Source organism: Pseudophryne corroboree, chromosome 3 (assembly GCF_028390025.1).
Source record: "Pseudophryne corroboree isolate aPseCor3 chromosome 3, aPseCor3.hap2, whole genome shotgun sequence".
Taxonomy (NCBI): domain Eukaryota; kingdom Metazoa; phylum Chordata; class Amphibia; order Anura; family Myobatrachidae; genus Pseudophryne; species Pseudophryne corroboree.
Window position 1 is genome coordinate 463159477 of NC_086446.1, and position 13440 is coordinate 463172916.

The following is a 13440-nucleotide window of genomic DNA, read 5'->3' on the forward strand; positions in this document are numbered from 1 at the left end:
ACCAGTATATACCCCACTGCCACACAGTAACATACTAGTTTATACCCACCCCAGCACATGGTAACGTACCAGTATATACCCCACCGCCACACAGTAACATACTAGTTTATATTTATACCCACCCCAGCACACAGTAACATACCAGGTTATACCACTCCCCACCCCAGCACACAGTAACATACCAGTATATACCACCCCCCAACACACAGTAACATACCAGTATATACCCCACCCCAGCACACAGTAACATACCAGTTTATCCCCCCCCCATCCCAGCACACAGTAAAATGGCACTTTATACCCCCCCACACACACTCTAGTAATATGCCCTTTCTCCCTACCTGAATCCACCATTGACGAGAGGGGACTCAGGGGAGGGGAGGTGCTGAAGACTGCTGTGACAGGGAGGGGAGATAGGAGGTGGGGACGACGCTCCTGCCTCCCAGTTTGACAAAGGCAATGGGGAAGAGCAAGATGGACAGGGAAGGGGGAGGGCTCTGACGGGTGTGGTTCGTTTTATCGACAGTATCTAGGTCGACAATGTTTAGGTCGACAGTCACTAGGTCGACATGGATGGAAGGTCGACAGGGTTTCTACGTCAACATGTGCTAGGTCGACAGGTCTAAAGGTCGACATGAGGATTTTTTTTTTCTTTGTCGTTTTCTTCGTAAAGTGACCGGGATCCCAAATTAGTGCACCGCATCCCCTCGCATGGCTCGCTTCGGGCATGGTGCCTTCGCTCCGCTACCGCTTCGCTCGGCACACTTTACCGTTCCAATCGTAGTCCACGTGGATCGTTAAGTATGAAAAAAAATTTTGAAAAACTCATGTCGACCTTTAGACCTGTCGACCTAGCACATGTCGACCTAGAAACCTTGTCGACCTTCCATCCATGTCGACCTAGTGACTGTCGACCTATAGTGGTCGACCTAAACATTGTCGACCTAGACACTGTCGGTCTTCAGACCGGATCCCAGCTCTGACACAGGAGGAGACCGAGGATCTTGTGTTCATGTTGCCGACACCGCTGCCTGTCACACAGTGTGACAGGCGCAGGCTGCGGCAGTCGGCAGCAACACTACGCATCAGCAAGGTACAGTAGCAGAACGGGGAGAGCACCTTTAGAGCCCGGCGCCTCCCTGCTTTGCAGACCTTGCTGAGCGGCTAGCGCCGGCACTGCTCATACCACATTAGATGTTGATAATATTAACCTCAGTAAAAGGATGTAAAATAGTTTGGTTGAGGAAGTGGCATTTGTACCTCCAGTTATGTGTGTGATTGATACAGGGAATTGATTGGATGGCCTGTTTTTGTTTTAAAAGTGTTGAATTTGATGGGTCTGTTTCTGAGCCATACTAGCAATTCAGATATACATATACAAAAGTACAGTTTTCACTGTAAGTCTGTAAGTGTACCTGAGTGTGCATGTAATGTGCTCAGTGAGAGTGGGACAAGCTTGTATTCAGAACGATGGCAATATATCTGGACTGGAGACTAGCAGAAAGATCAGAGCCACTGTTGGGAGCAGCCTGGCAAGGAGCCCTCATGTGCTATTTATATAGGTGGTTGGCGTGCACAACAACTAGTAGGAGACATTTTCTTGGCAACGGCAATATTTATATTCTCTATTAAGGCAGTTTGTGGCCCAGCTGTCTGATTCTCAGTGTTTGGCTCACTGACTGCAATGTGTTTCTTTCTATACTGAATGACTGTTTTGGTGAGAATGAATTAGAGAAATCACACAAAATGTCACTACTGTTTTCTGTATAAATGTTTCATCTGCTGTCGGATCATATATTCTACATGTGACTATAATTTATTTTTTTAAGACCCTACTATCTACTTCATCCGACTTCTGTTATGCCCAGCTCCTCTCCTAAACTGGTAGCTACAGATGTTTTGGAAAATCCCACAGACCTCTCAGGAAGCTGACACATGTCTCTTGCTTATGAGACAATTGAGGGGTACCTGGGAAATTTTCTTGAATATGTAATGTAGGAGAAAAAGGGAGCTACCATACACTTTGAAAAATCTGGGTATTAATCCCAGCAAATCAGAGTAGGGTTTTTTTTTTTTTTTTTAATTCTAATGCTTTTAATTTCATGGTGTTTTTTTTTCAGATCGGCTACGGCACAACAGAAAACAGCCCTGTCACTTTCATGGGTTTCCCTTATGAGGATCTTTTCCGCAAGACCAATACTGTGGGGCATATCATGCCCCATACTGAGGTGAGTCAAGGCTTTACCTACATTATTTCACAAACCCTCTGCTCCTAAATTTCCCTACACTAACTTTGCTCTTTCCTTTTAGGCAAAAATAGTCAATACCAACACAGGCGAGATAGTTCCACTTAACAGCCCCGGGGAACTATGGATTAGAGGTTACTGTGTAATGTTGGGTTACTGGGCAGATGAAGACAAAACCAAGGAGACAATCACCCCTGAAAGATGGTATAAAACGGGGTGAGTAAAGTGAACTGATGTTCTTACTCGGCCAAGACTTTTTGTACATGACAGTAAAGAAAGGCATTACCTAGAAACATTAAACAGGTTGCAGGATAAGAATTGGATTAAGGTTTTGAGGAATCCTGAGACACTTAAGACAATGGCACTTAATAGTATGAACAGGACCGGTGCTAGGGTGTTCGGCGCCCCCCTGCATACTATAAATTTGCGCCCTCTCATACTTTACAAAGAGACAGGACACCTAATGCCCCCTGTAGCAGTGACACGTATACACATAATGCTCCCTGTTGTAGTGCCGCTTACACACGTAACGCCCCTGTACCAGTGACGCTTACACATGTAACGCCCCCTGTAGTAGCGACACTTACACACGTAATGCCGCCCCTGTACCAGTGACGCTTACACACGTAATGCCCCCTGTACCAGTAACGCATACACATGTAACGCCCCCTGTACCAGTGACACTTACACACATAACGTCCCCTGTAGCAGTAACGCTTACACACATAAAGCCCCCTGTACCAGTGACGCTTATACATGTAAGGCCCCCCCCTGTACCAGTGATGCTTACACACATAACGCCCCCTGTTCCAATGACGTAATGCCCCCTGTACCAGTGACGCTTACATATGTAACACCCCCTGTACCAGTGACGCTTATACACGTACCGCCCCTGTAGCAGTAACGCTAACACACATAACGTCCCCTGTACCAGTGACGCTTACACACGTGACGCCCTCTGTAGTAGTGACGCTTACACACGTAACGCCCCAGTACCAGTGACACTTACACACGTACAGCCCCTTGTAGTGGTGATGCTTACACATGTAACGCCCCAGTACCAGTGACGCTTACACACGTAATGCCCCCTGTAGCAGTGATGCTTACACATGTAACGCCCCCCTGTAGCAGTGATGCTTACACGTGTAACGCCCCAGTACCAGTGACGCTTACACACGTAATGCCCCCTGTAGCAGTGATGCTTACACATGTAACGCCCCCCTGTAGCAGTGATGCTTACACGTGTAACGCCCCAGTACCAGTGACGCTTACACACGTAATGCCCCCTGTAGCAGTGATGCTTACACGTGTAACGCCCCCCTGTAGCAGTGATGCTTACACGTGTAACGCCCCAGTACCAGTGACGCTTACACACGTAATGCCCCCTGTAGCAGTGATGCTTACACGTGTAACGCCCCAGTACCAGTGACGCTTACGCATGTAACGCCCCAGTACCAGTGACGCTTACACACGTAATGCCCCCTGTAGCAGTGATGCTTACACGTGTAACGCCCCAGTACCAGTGACGCTTACGCATGTAACGCCCCAGTACCAGTGACGCTTACACACGTAATGCCCCCTGTAGCAGTGATGCTTACACGTGTAACGCCCCAGTACCAGTGACGCTTACGCATGTAACGCCCCCTGTACCAGTAATGCTTACACACGTAACGCCCCCTGTAGTAGTGACGCTTACACACATTATGCCGCACAGTCACACATACACACACCACATACACACACACACACACACACACACACACATACATACATACATTACACACATACACAGTCAGTCACACATACACATACATACATACATACAGTACATACACACACACATACTTTCACTCACTCTTTTTCCATCCACTTACCTAAGGAAGTCTCGCAGGCTGGAGCTGGAGCAGATCATTCTCCTATTCATCCTGGACCCGTGTAGCTCCGCCGCCCAGTTCTATGTAGCTCCGCCCCTTTTTAGGTCTGCGACTGTACAGTGCACACTGCACTGACACAGGGGAGGGGGAGAGGAGGATTCATGCTGCCGGCGCCGCTGCCAGTCATAGAGTGTGACAGGCGCAGCAACAGCAGCAGAGACATCAGCTCAGCACATGGATGCAGAGCGCCTCTCCATTCTGGCGCTTCCCTGCACTGCATCCCTTTGCTGAGCGGCTTGCGCCGGCTCTGAGTATGAACTAAAATTAAGTGATGAAAGTGTCATCATTCATGAGAGAGAGAGAGAGAGAGAGTTGCCAGTGTGTGGTTACTAGATGAGACAAAGGGCCATATGCAATTGCTGTCGAATTGCCGCAAATGTCGAAAAACGGGGCATTTTCGACACAAAAAAATGATTCGACAATGCAATACAGTACTTTTCGACAAAAAAAGTCAGTTTCAGATTCGATTTTTTGCAATTCGACAGATGTCAAATTCGACATGTCTGCAATGGTAAAAATGCGACTTTTCGACAAAAGTATATTCAATTGAAGAATGTCGATTCGACAACAGTGCTTTTCGACAGTAATTTCGTCAATTTCAGTCCGCCTCATTTTGCTGGCGGGATCTAATAAAAAAATTTAAAAACATGTTTTTTTGTGTGTTTTTTTTTATTGCTAATAGCATATCTATTTATATTAGAAGGGATTATCTACTTGGGTGTGTCTATTAGGAGCCACAAGTATTATTTAATATACACATAGGCGCTCCATTGTATCCAATGGTGGGAACGTTGTGTCAGCGGTTGAGGTTACTCGCGGTCAACCGCTGACCGCAAAGTTCCCACCATTGAATATAATGGAGCGGCATAGTGCTATGCGCCGCCTGACAGCTCAGACGCGCACAGCCAATCAGGAGAGTGCCACGACGTGGTGCTCCCTGATTGGCTCAAGGGACCCTCTTTGACAGGAGTCACGGGGGGGTCCCAGCAGTCGGGGAAAGGGGTCCCATGTGTAAACATGGGACCCCTTTCAGTGCGTGGATCGGGTTTTACGTTTTATTATTTTGCCAAGTACGTGGATTACAAGCAGAAGAGGACAGATCTACACAGGATTTTTGTGAGTATAATTTTATTTACAGGTAACCCGTGGATTCTACGCGGAGAAGGGGACCGAGCCTCGTGTCAACATAGGTAAGTATGTGTGTGTCGGTGTGCATGTATGTAATAACATTTTACTATCACGGTGTTTGTGTACTGTTTTTATTTGGGTATTTTTTTTGCAGTAGAACTACAGGTACCAGCGGGCCCGTTCTCCCCCCCCCCCCCCCGCATGCTGGTACTTGTGGTTCTCCAAGTACCAGCTTGCGGGGGAGGCTTGCTGGGACTTGTAGTTCTGCTACAAAAACCTATATTCTTTATTTTGTCACTTGGCTATCAGCCTCCCATCCGCCGCCCTTGCAATGGGGGGGACAGCCTCGGGCTTCACCCCTGGCCCTTGGGTGGCTGGAGGGGGGGACCCTTTGTTTTAAGGGGTCCCCACTCCTCCAGGGTACCCCGGCCAGGGGTGACTAGTTGGGGATTTAATGCCACGGCCGCAGGGACCGGTATAAAAGTGTCCCCCGGCTGTGGCATTATCTCTCCAGCTAGTGGAGCCCGGTGCTGGTGTGAAAAATACGGGGGACACCTACGTCTTTTGTCCCCCGTATTTTTTGCACCAGGACCGGACGCAGAGCCCGGTGCTGGTTGTTAAAATATGGGGGATCCCCTGTCAATTTTTTTCCCGTATTTTTACAACCAGGACCGGCTAGCCCGAGGCTGGTTATGCTTAGGAGGCGGACCCCACACATTTTTTTCAGGTTTTTTAAACACTTTTGTGCCGTCCATGAAGTCGAATCCAGGACGCACACTATCCGTCGATTGGTCCGTTTTTCGACAGCGGGACTGTTGAATCCGTTTTTTATTGAATATGTCGAATTCGGGTCCCGGCGGGAGGGTATCTGACTGCCGAATTGTGTCGAATTAAAAAACAGTCGAATTCCAGCCGGGATACAACCGCAATTGCATATACCCCTAAGGATGGAATTCAAATGTTTGAAAAGTCGGTTAAGTGTCTGTTTTTTCCTGTCTATTAGATAGGAAAAAACAGACTCCCAACTGACTTTTCAAACATTTGAATCTCCCCCAAAATATATATTTCTTCTTCAGGGTCCATAGGGGTTCACAGGGATTACATAGTTACATAGTCAGTGAGGTTGAAAAGAGGCAAACTGCCCATCGGGTTCAACCTGTATTCTGTGTTAATCTATACATATTATTACGTGCCTGCTAAAGTAATGGCTTAGTACCAAATGAAAACAATGATTCTTACCACTCCCAGATAATGTAATGTCCATATGTTAAATGCTATTGCTCTGGATACATTTACCAGTTAGGAATTTGTCCAATCTGCTTTTAAATACATTTACAGAGTCTGCCATTATTAACTTCTCTGGCAGGGAGTTCCAAATCTTTATTGCCCTTACCGTGAAGAACCCTTTCCTATGTTGTGTACAGAATTTCCTCTCCTCTAACCTAAGCGAGTTCCCACGCGTCCTATATAGAGTTCTTTTAATAAACAAATCCGCAGCTAGCTCATTGTAATTACCCTTTACATATTTAAAGATATTAATAATGTCTCCTCTTAGTCGCCCCTTTTCTAGTGTATACATATTTAACCTAGCAAGCCTGTCCTCGTACTCCAGAGACTCTAACCCTACCTTGGTGCAGTGGGTAAGTTTATAATCCTGGCCAGGAATATGCTAAACGCCTCTGGTTATTACAGGTTGAGCTAGTGTGAGATAGTGCACCTGCTACTTTTTCCCTCTGTATACTGTATTAAGTCTCAAGCAGAGTAGCACCTCATTACCTAATTATGGTGTACAAATTAGGGCCCCCTTCCCTTTGTAACTGATTCTATGTATTTATATTTCTGAAGGTAGGAGACACCTTCAGCCTAATTTAGCACCCTGCCCCACCCACACCCTCACTGATTTTAAATAGAAAAGTCCAGCACTCTGGCCTGCATATAAGGAGTGAGCACACTGAGGTAAGACTCCTACATTTTGTTTACTATGGCAGTCAACATGGGGGGGATTCTCTGGGGTGCTGGGCTCCCTGTGCCTGCCGTGGCTGGGCACCCCCGGGGCACCGCAATTTAATAATTATTTCAATACACTATGGCACTTATAGTTTGTTTTATATATATGTAAGACTAATTTCTTTCACTCTTCACATTACTTACACATGCAGCAGTAGCTGCTCCTACCCACTTAACTCTTTGTTTGTATCACTCTTGCGGTGCCCTGGGGTTGTCTGGCTGGGTGGCTTTGGGGTGTCCTGCCCCCCGGACCTGAACCCCTATAAGTGTTAGGGACTAACTATAGTGAGAGGCTACCTTGATGCGGTGGGTAAGCTCATAGCCCTGGCCAGGAATATGCTAAATGTCTCTGGTTATTACTAGTGATGAGCGGGTTCGGTTTCTCGGAAACCGAACCCCCCCGAACTTCACCCTTTTTACACGGGTCCGAGGCAGGTTCGAACCTTCCCGCCTTGCTCGGCTAACCCGAGCGCGCCCACACGTCATCATCCCGCTGTCGGATTCTCGCGATATTTGAATTCTATATAAGCAGCCGCGCGTCGCCGCCATTTTCACTCGTGCATTGGAGGTGATAGGGAGAGGACGTGGCTGGCGTCCTCTCCGTTTATTGTTGAGTTGATTGGTTTATTGCTTAATTGTGGGGAGGACTGGGGAGCAGCTGTTAGGAGGGGTACAGTGCAGAGTTTTGCTGATAAGTGACCACCAGTTTTTATCCGTTCTCTGCCTGAAAAAAACGCTCCATACCATATCTGTGCTCAGTGTGCTGCATAATATATCTGTGCTGAGTGCTCACACTGCTTAATTGTGGGGACTGGGGAGCAGTTATAGCAGGAGTACAGTGCAGAGTTTTGCTGACAGTGACCACCAGTATACGTTGTCTGCCTGAAAAACTCCATATCTGTGCTCAGTGTGCTGCTTTATTGTGGGGACTGGGGACCACCAGTATAATTAATATTATATAGGAGGAGTACAGTGCAGAGTGCACTGCTGTACCTACCTCTGTGTCGTCATCCATTAAGTATACTATCCATCTACATTCTATACCTGTGGTGCATTTTAGTTTTGCAGTTTGCTGACACAGTGTCCACCAGTATACTATATATAGCAGTACGGTAGGCCACTGCTGTACCTACCTCTGTGTCGTCATCCATTAAGTATACTATCCATCTACATTCTATACCTGTGGTGCATTTTAGTTTTGCAGTTTGCTGACAGTGACCACCAGTATACTATATATAGCAGTACGGTAGGCCACTGCTGTACCTACCTCTGTGTCGTCATCCATTAAGTATACTATCCATCTACATTCTTTTTTTCTTTTTTTTTATAAACTTTTTTATTGAGACATCATTGGTGTTGTATTACAAATTACAGATGCACATAAAAATCTATTTGCCTAAGCGTACAAGAATTGTAACCAAAAGTCGTACAGTGCATTCACATATGTCAATCGATAGTGAGTTTTGCATGATAGTCGATGGAGTAATCAGTACATGAATGGCGTTATACATCACAAACGTGTCTGTGAGGGGAGCCGTCAAAGATTTCCATCCCTAAACCAAAGATATAGGCTGGTCCTGTGCCGCCAGCCTAGTTAGGTACCATGTAGTGTTCTTGAGGCTATTATGAATGTTTAGCCATGTATTAAGGGGTAGGGTGGATATATAAGATTCCCAGAGAGTGAAAAACCTGTCTACCTGTTTACCTCTGTCAACAATAGCCTCCACCCAGTCCATCCTGAATATATGATGTAGTTTACTCAAAAATAGTGGCATCCGTGGTGGCCCGCTGTCTATCCACCCTTGTAGAATAGTTTTTTTCCCGGCCGCACTAAGGGCTATCAGTAGCTTTTTACATTCCGCTGGCATGCGGAGAGTGGGATCAATAATACCCAAGATAGCCCATTCTGGGGTGAAGGGCACATAAGTTATTAAATTAGCCTCCGCATATCTCTTAATGAGAAGCCAAAAGTACTGTATAATTGGGCATGCCCACAAACAATGGTATGTGTCAGCCTCACTTTGGTGGCATCTTGGGCAAGAATGTATTTCCGACGTTCCCATATGGTAGCGTCGTAACGGGGACAAATAGGTATTATGGTACACATTAAGAAACAATTCCGTGTACATACTTGCTGGGAGGACCTTTCGAGAGTATAGTAAAGCTTTTTCCATCGTTGGTATGGTCAGTCTGGGGAAGTGAGCCAACCACCTGGCCATGCCACCGGTCACAGTGGCATGGTATAGTATCGTCCTCAAGAAGGTATATTGTATGGATATGGCCTTGTGTCTCGGCACCGGGTGCAGTAATAGGCTGTCCAGTGGGTTAGTCCAATCCCCCTCCGCAAAGTGTGTAAGAATATGCCTAACGTAAAACTGCGTTTGCAAAAACGGAAGGGGGGACGTGACGACCACCGCATGCCGTGCCGAAATCTCTGAGAAGGTAAGCAAGCGGTGTTCCTCCACGGATACCAATGACCTAATTGAAGTTATACCAGCCTCCCTCCACATCAGGAAGGGGTGGGCAGCCATGCCATCCCACATTTTTCTAGTAGACCACAGAAGTGGGTTAGATTTAATATGATCCGATATCTCCCAGTCATGTTGGTGAAGAAAACATGTCAGATCCATTTGTGCTAAGAAATTTTGTTCGAGGGATGTGTTCGTATATACAGAACTATTTTGTAGCCAATCCCTCAGATGTCTCAGAAGTGCAGCGTGGTTATAAACCACTATATCTGGAAAATTAATACCTCCATTAGACTTAGGTTGGGCAAGTTTACGCAGAGCAATACGTGCCCGGCCTCCCTTCCATATGAAGGTTCTGATTAGTTTGGTAATCGTTTGGACGTCTTGTTTAGTCAATAGTATGGGAAGTGTTTGCAATGGGTACAATATGCGCAGTATAGCCACCATTTTTAGCAGGTTAGCCCTGCCTAGATATGACAGTGGAAGACGGTCCCATCTCTTAACATCCTCAGTTAGAGTAACTATGGCCTTGCTTATGTTGAGTTTGTATAATTCGGATACATAACGTGGTACCATCACCCCCAAATATATAATATATGTGGACACCCAGTGTAAGGGAAAGTGTGAGGTCCAGCTCGGACATGTTACATTGCCATACAACAGTAGCGCTTTAGACTTATCCATATTGATATTAAAACCTGATATGCGGCCAAATAATTGGATCTTGTCTAGGGTCAAATGAAGGGTGTGCTCGGGGTCAGATATGTACAGAAGAATATCATCAGCGAAAGCGGACAGCTTGATTTCCTGATCACCCACTTTTATACCCCGAAAGCCCGACCAATCCTGTAGTGTCCTAAGCAGCGGGTCGAGGGCCAGATTGAATAGCAGCGGTGACAGAGGGCATCCCTGTCAGGTACCCCTTTCTAAAAGGAACCGTTGGCCCCGATACCATTTATTAATAAAGAGGCGGATGGATTATCGTAGATGTATCGGACATAGTTAACAAAGTCTGGATCAAAGCTTCGTCTTTCCAACACGGTAAACAAATGTGGCCACAAGACCATGTCAAAGGCTTTATTGGCATCAAGGCTGAGAAGCATATTCGAGTCCACACATGGGGACTGAGATGCCGCTACCGCCGCCAGTGCCATGCGGATTGCTTTAACCGCATGTCTACCAGTTACAAAACCCATTTGCGTTGTAGTAAGTATATCAGGGAGGATAGATTGAAGCCTCACCGCCATTATCTTGGCCAATAGTTTATAGTCAACATTTAATAGACTAATTGGTCTGTAAGAGGAGAGAAAATTGGCGTCCCTACCAGGTTTGGGGATAAGTGTAATAAATGCCTCATTAAAGAGAGGAGATGGAGAGCTCTTTTCATGTATAGCTTGGAACAATTCCAGTAGGGTGGGAACAATGTGGGCCTGTAGCATGCGGTAGTAATCACCCGATAGGCCATCTGGGCCCGGGGATTTGCCATGGGGCAGTTTGGATATAACAGCATTAATTTCTTCCATCATTATTTTCCCTACCAGGGCTTCCCTCTGGTCTTGAGTCAGAGCAGGCAGTACCTCGTCTGTGAGCAGCCGTGATTGTATGTCAGTATCTATATGTGTCGAGCTAAATAAGGATTGAAAATAGGATTGAAATTGGTCCGCTATTTCTCGAGAGTTGGTAATAATACGACCAGATCCAGGGTGGTGTATAGAAGTTATAATGTGTCGTTTTTTAGGAGGCCGGGAGATGGTCGCCAATAGTCGACCCGCCTTGTTGCCCCATCTATAGTATTTATTTTTTGTAAAGTCTAAGGAGTGTTTCGCCTGGGTGGCTAGATAAGTTTCAAGCAGACGCCTGGTTTGCTTGTATTCAGTAAGGGTGAGCTCTGTTGGAGTAGAAGTGTAAGTTTGGAAGGCTGTTGACATTGCAGCTTTTAACTCAGTGTATTCCCGTTTAGATTCCCTTTTTTTCCGGGTGACATAACTAATAATGTGTCCTCTCATTACTGCCTTGGAGGCGTTCCAAAAGATGTCAGGTCTATCCCAATAATCTATATTTTCGTCCACATAGTTGGTCCAATGATACGTTAGATACAATTTAAAATCCTCCGAGTCAGCTAAGTATTGTGGGAATCTCCAAATACGGTCAGTCAGGTGCATATGGGGGTAAGTTAATGCCAGCGTGACAGGGGCATGATCAGAGATCAATATGTCAAGTATGTCCACCCCGGCAATCTGAGACACTAAGTCATCGGCAATCAGAAACCTATCAATACGCGACAGCGTTCCATGTGCCAATGATAAATGGGTGTGCGTTTTTTCAGTGGGATGCAGCAATCTCCACGGATCAGAAATGTCCAGGGAGTCTCTAAATGTCAGTAGGTGTCTGCTCTGGGAATCCGTGGTCCTTGGTATATTCGGTGACCTGTCAAGTTAGGGTCGTCTACCATGTTAAAGTCTCCACCCACTATTAAAGAATAATTAGTTCTGCCTAAAAGAATGTGAGTAATGTCTTGTAGGAATATGTGTGTATTAACATTCGGGGCGTACAGATTGACAAGGGTAAATATGGAGTGAAAGAGCTCAATATCCATTATGATATATCTGCCTTCGGGGTCAACGATTTCTGTCAAAACAGTGACGGGGAGATTTTTTCGAAAAAGTACTGCAACTCCTCTGGACTTCGAACGGAAAGGAGCAGCAATACAAGGACCAAGCCAGGGGGCTTTCAATACATTCTCCTCACCAGTCTTCCAGTGTGTTTCTTGTAAGAAAATCACATCCGGGTGAGAACGTTTAAGGTGCGTGATTACACGTCGTCTCTTGACAGGGGAGTTAAGTCCTCCCACATTCCAAGAGAGGAACTGCAGTGGCCTCGGGGGTATTACCTCAGATGAGGAAGAATCTGTTGGCGGCATGGCTACCCAATCCCCTCAGGGCGTTGAACTATCAGACGGATAAACAACGTAAATATGCGCAAATTGACGGCTCCCCTCTTTACCCAAGATCTCCAGGGTAGTAAAAAGGTTGACAGCAATAACATCAGTTGAACATGACATGCAATGCACAGTGCCAGCATTTGAGAATTCAATTGTGTACCATAATGTCTCATACCTCTATTTTCTAACATTTTCCTAACAACCAAAACTATGGTGGGCACCAACTAGGCCTAGTGGTGCGCTCACTGAATACAATCAGAAATAATCACTGAAGTAGTAATAATATATACTTTCAAGGTAACACAGAAACAACTAAAGACAAGAAAAAAAAAGTAAAGTAAAGAAGGAGAAAAAAAATAAATAAGTAAAATTTGTAAAGGCAGGTTAACATACCTCCGCCCGAGGCGATGGTGCCTGAATCGGTGAACCATTTGCGCCCCACCGGGTGCTTTCCTAGCTAATCGATTACCTTTGCGGTGATCTACGAGTCAGGAAGCGAGCTCAGGCCACCTCTGGGTCAGTATAAAAGACCTGATTTCCATTCTCTAAGACCCTCAATTTAGCCGGGTATAGCAGGGCAAATCGAATATTGTCACTGTGTAGGCGAGAGCAGACTTCAGAGAATTCCTTTCTTCTCTGAGCCACTGCCGCCGAGAAATCTTGGAATATCAAGATCTTATGGCCCTTGACCAACACTTCCCTGTTTTTACGGTAGG

General features: G+C 46.0%; 1 protein-coding gene across 1 annotated transcript in view; it reads left to right on the forward strand.

Annotated features, from left to right (window-relative positions):
• ACSF2 (acyl-CoA synthetase family member 2) overlaps nucleotides 1–13440 on the forward strand; it is a 286408-nt gene that overhangs the window by 222189 nt on the left and 50779 nt on the right. The window contains exons 11-12 of the mRNA XM_063960699.1: nucleotides 2121–2228; nucleotides 2311–2462. Of these exons, the coding sequence (XP_063816769.1) occupies nucleotides 2121–2228; nucleotides 2311–2462 (260 nt within the window). The remainder of the gene's footprint in view (nucleotides 1–2120; nucleotides 2229–2310; nucleotides 2463–13440) is intronic.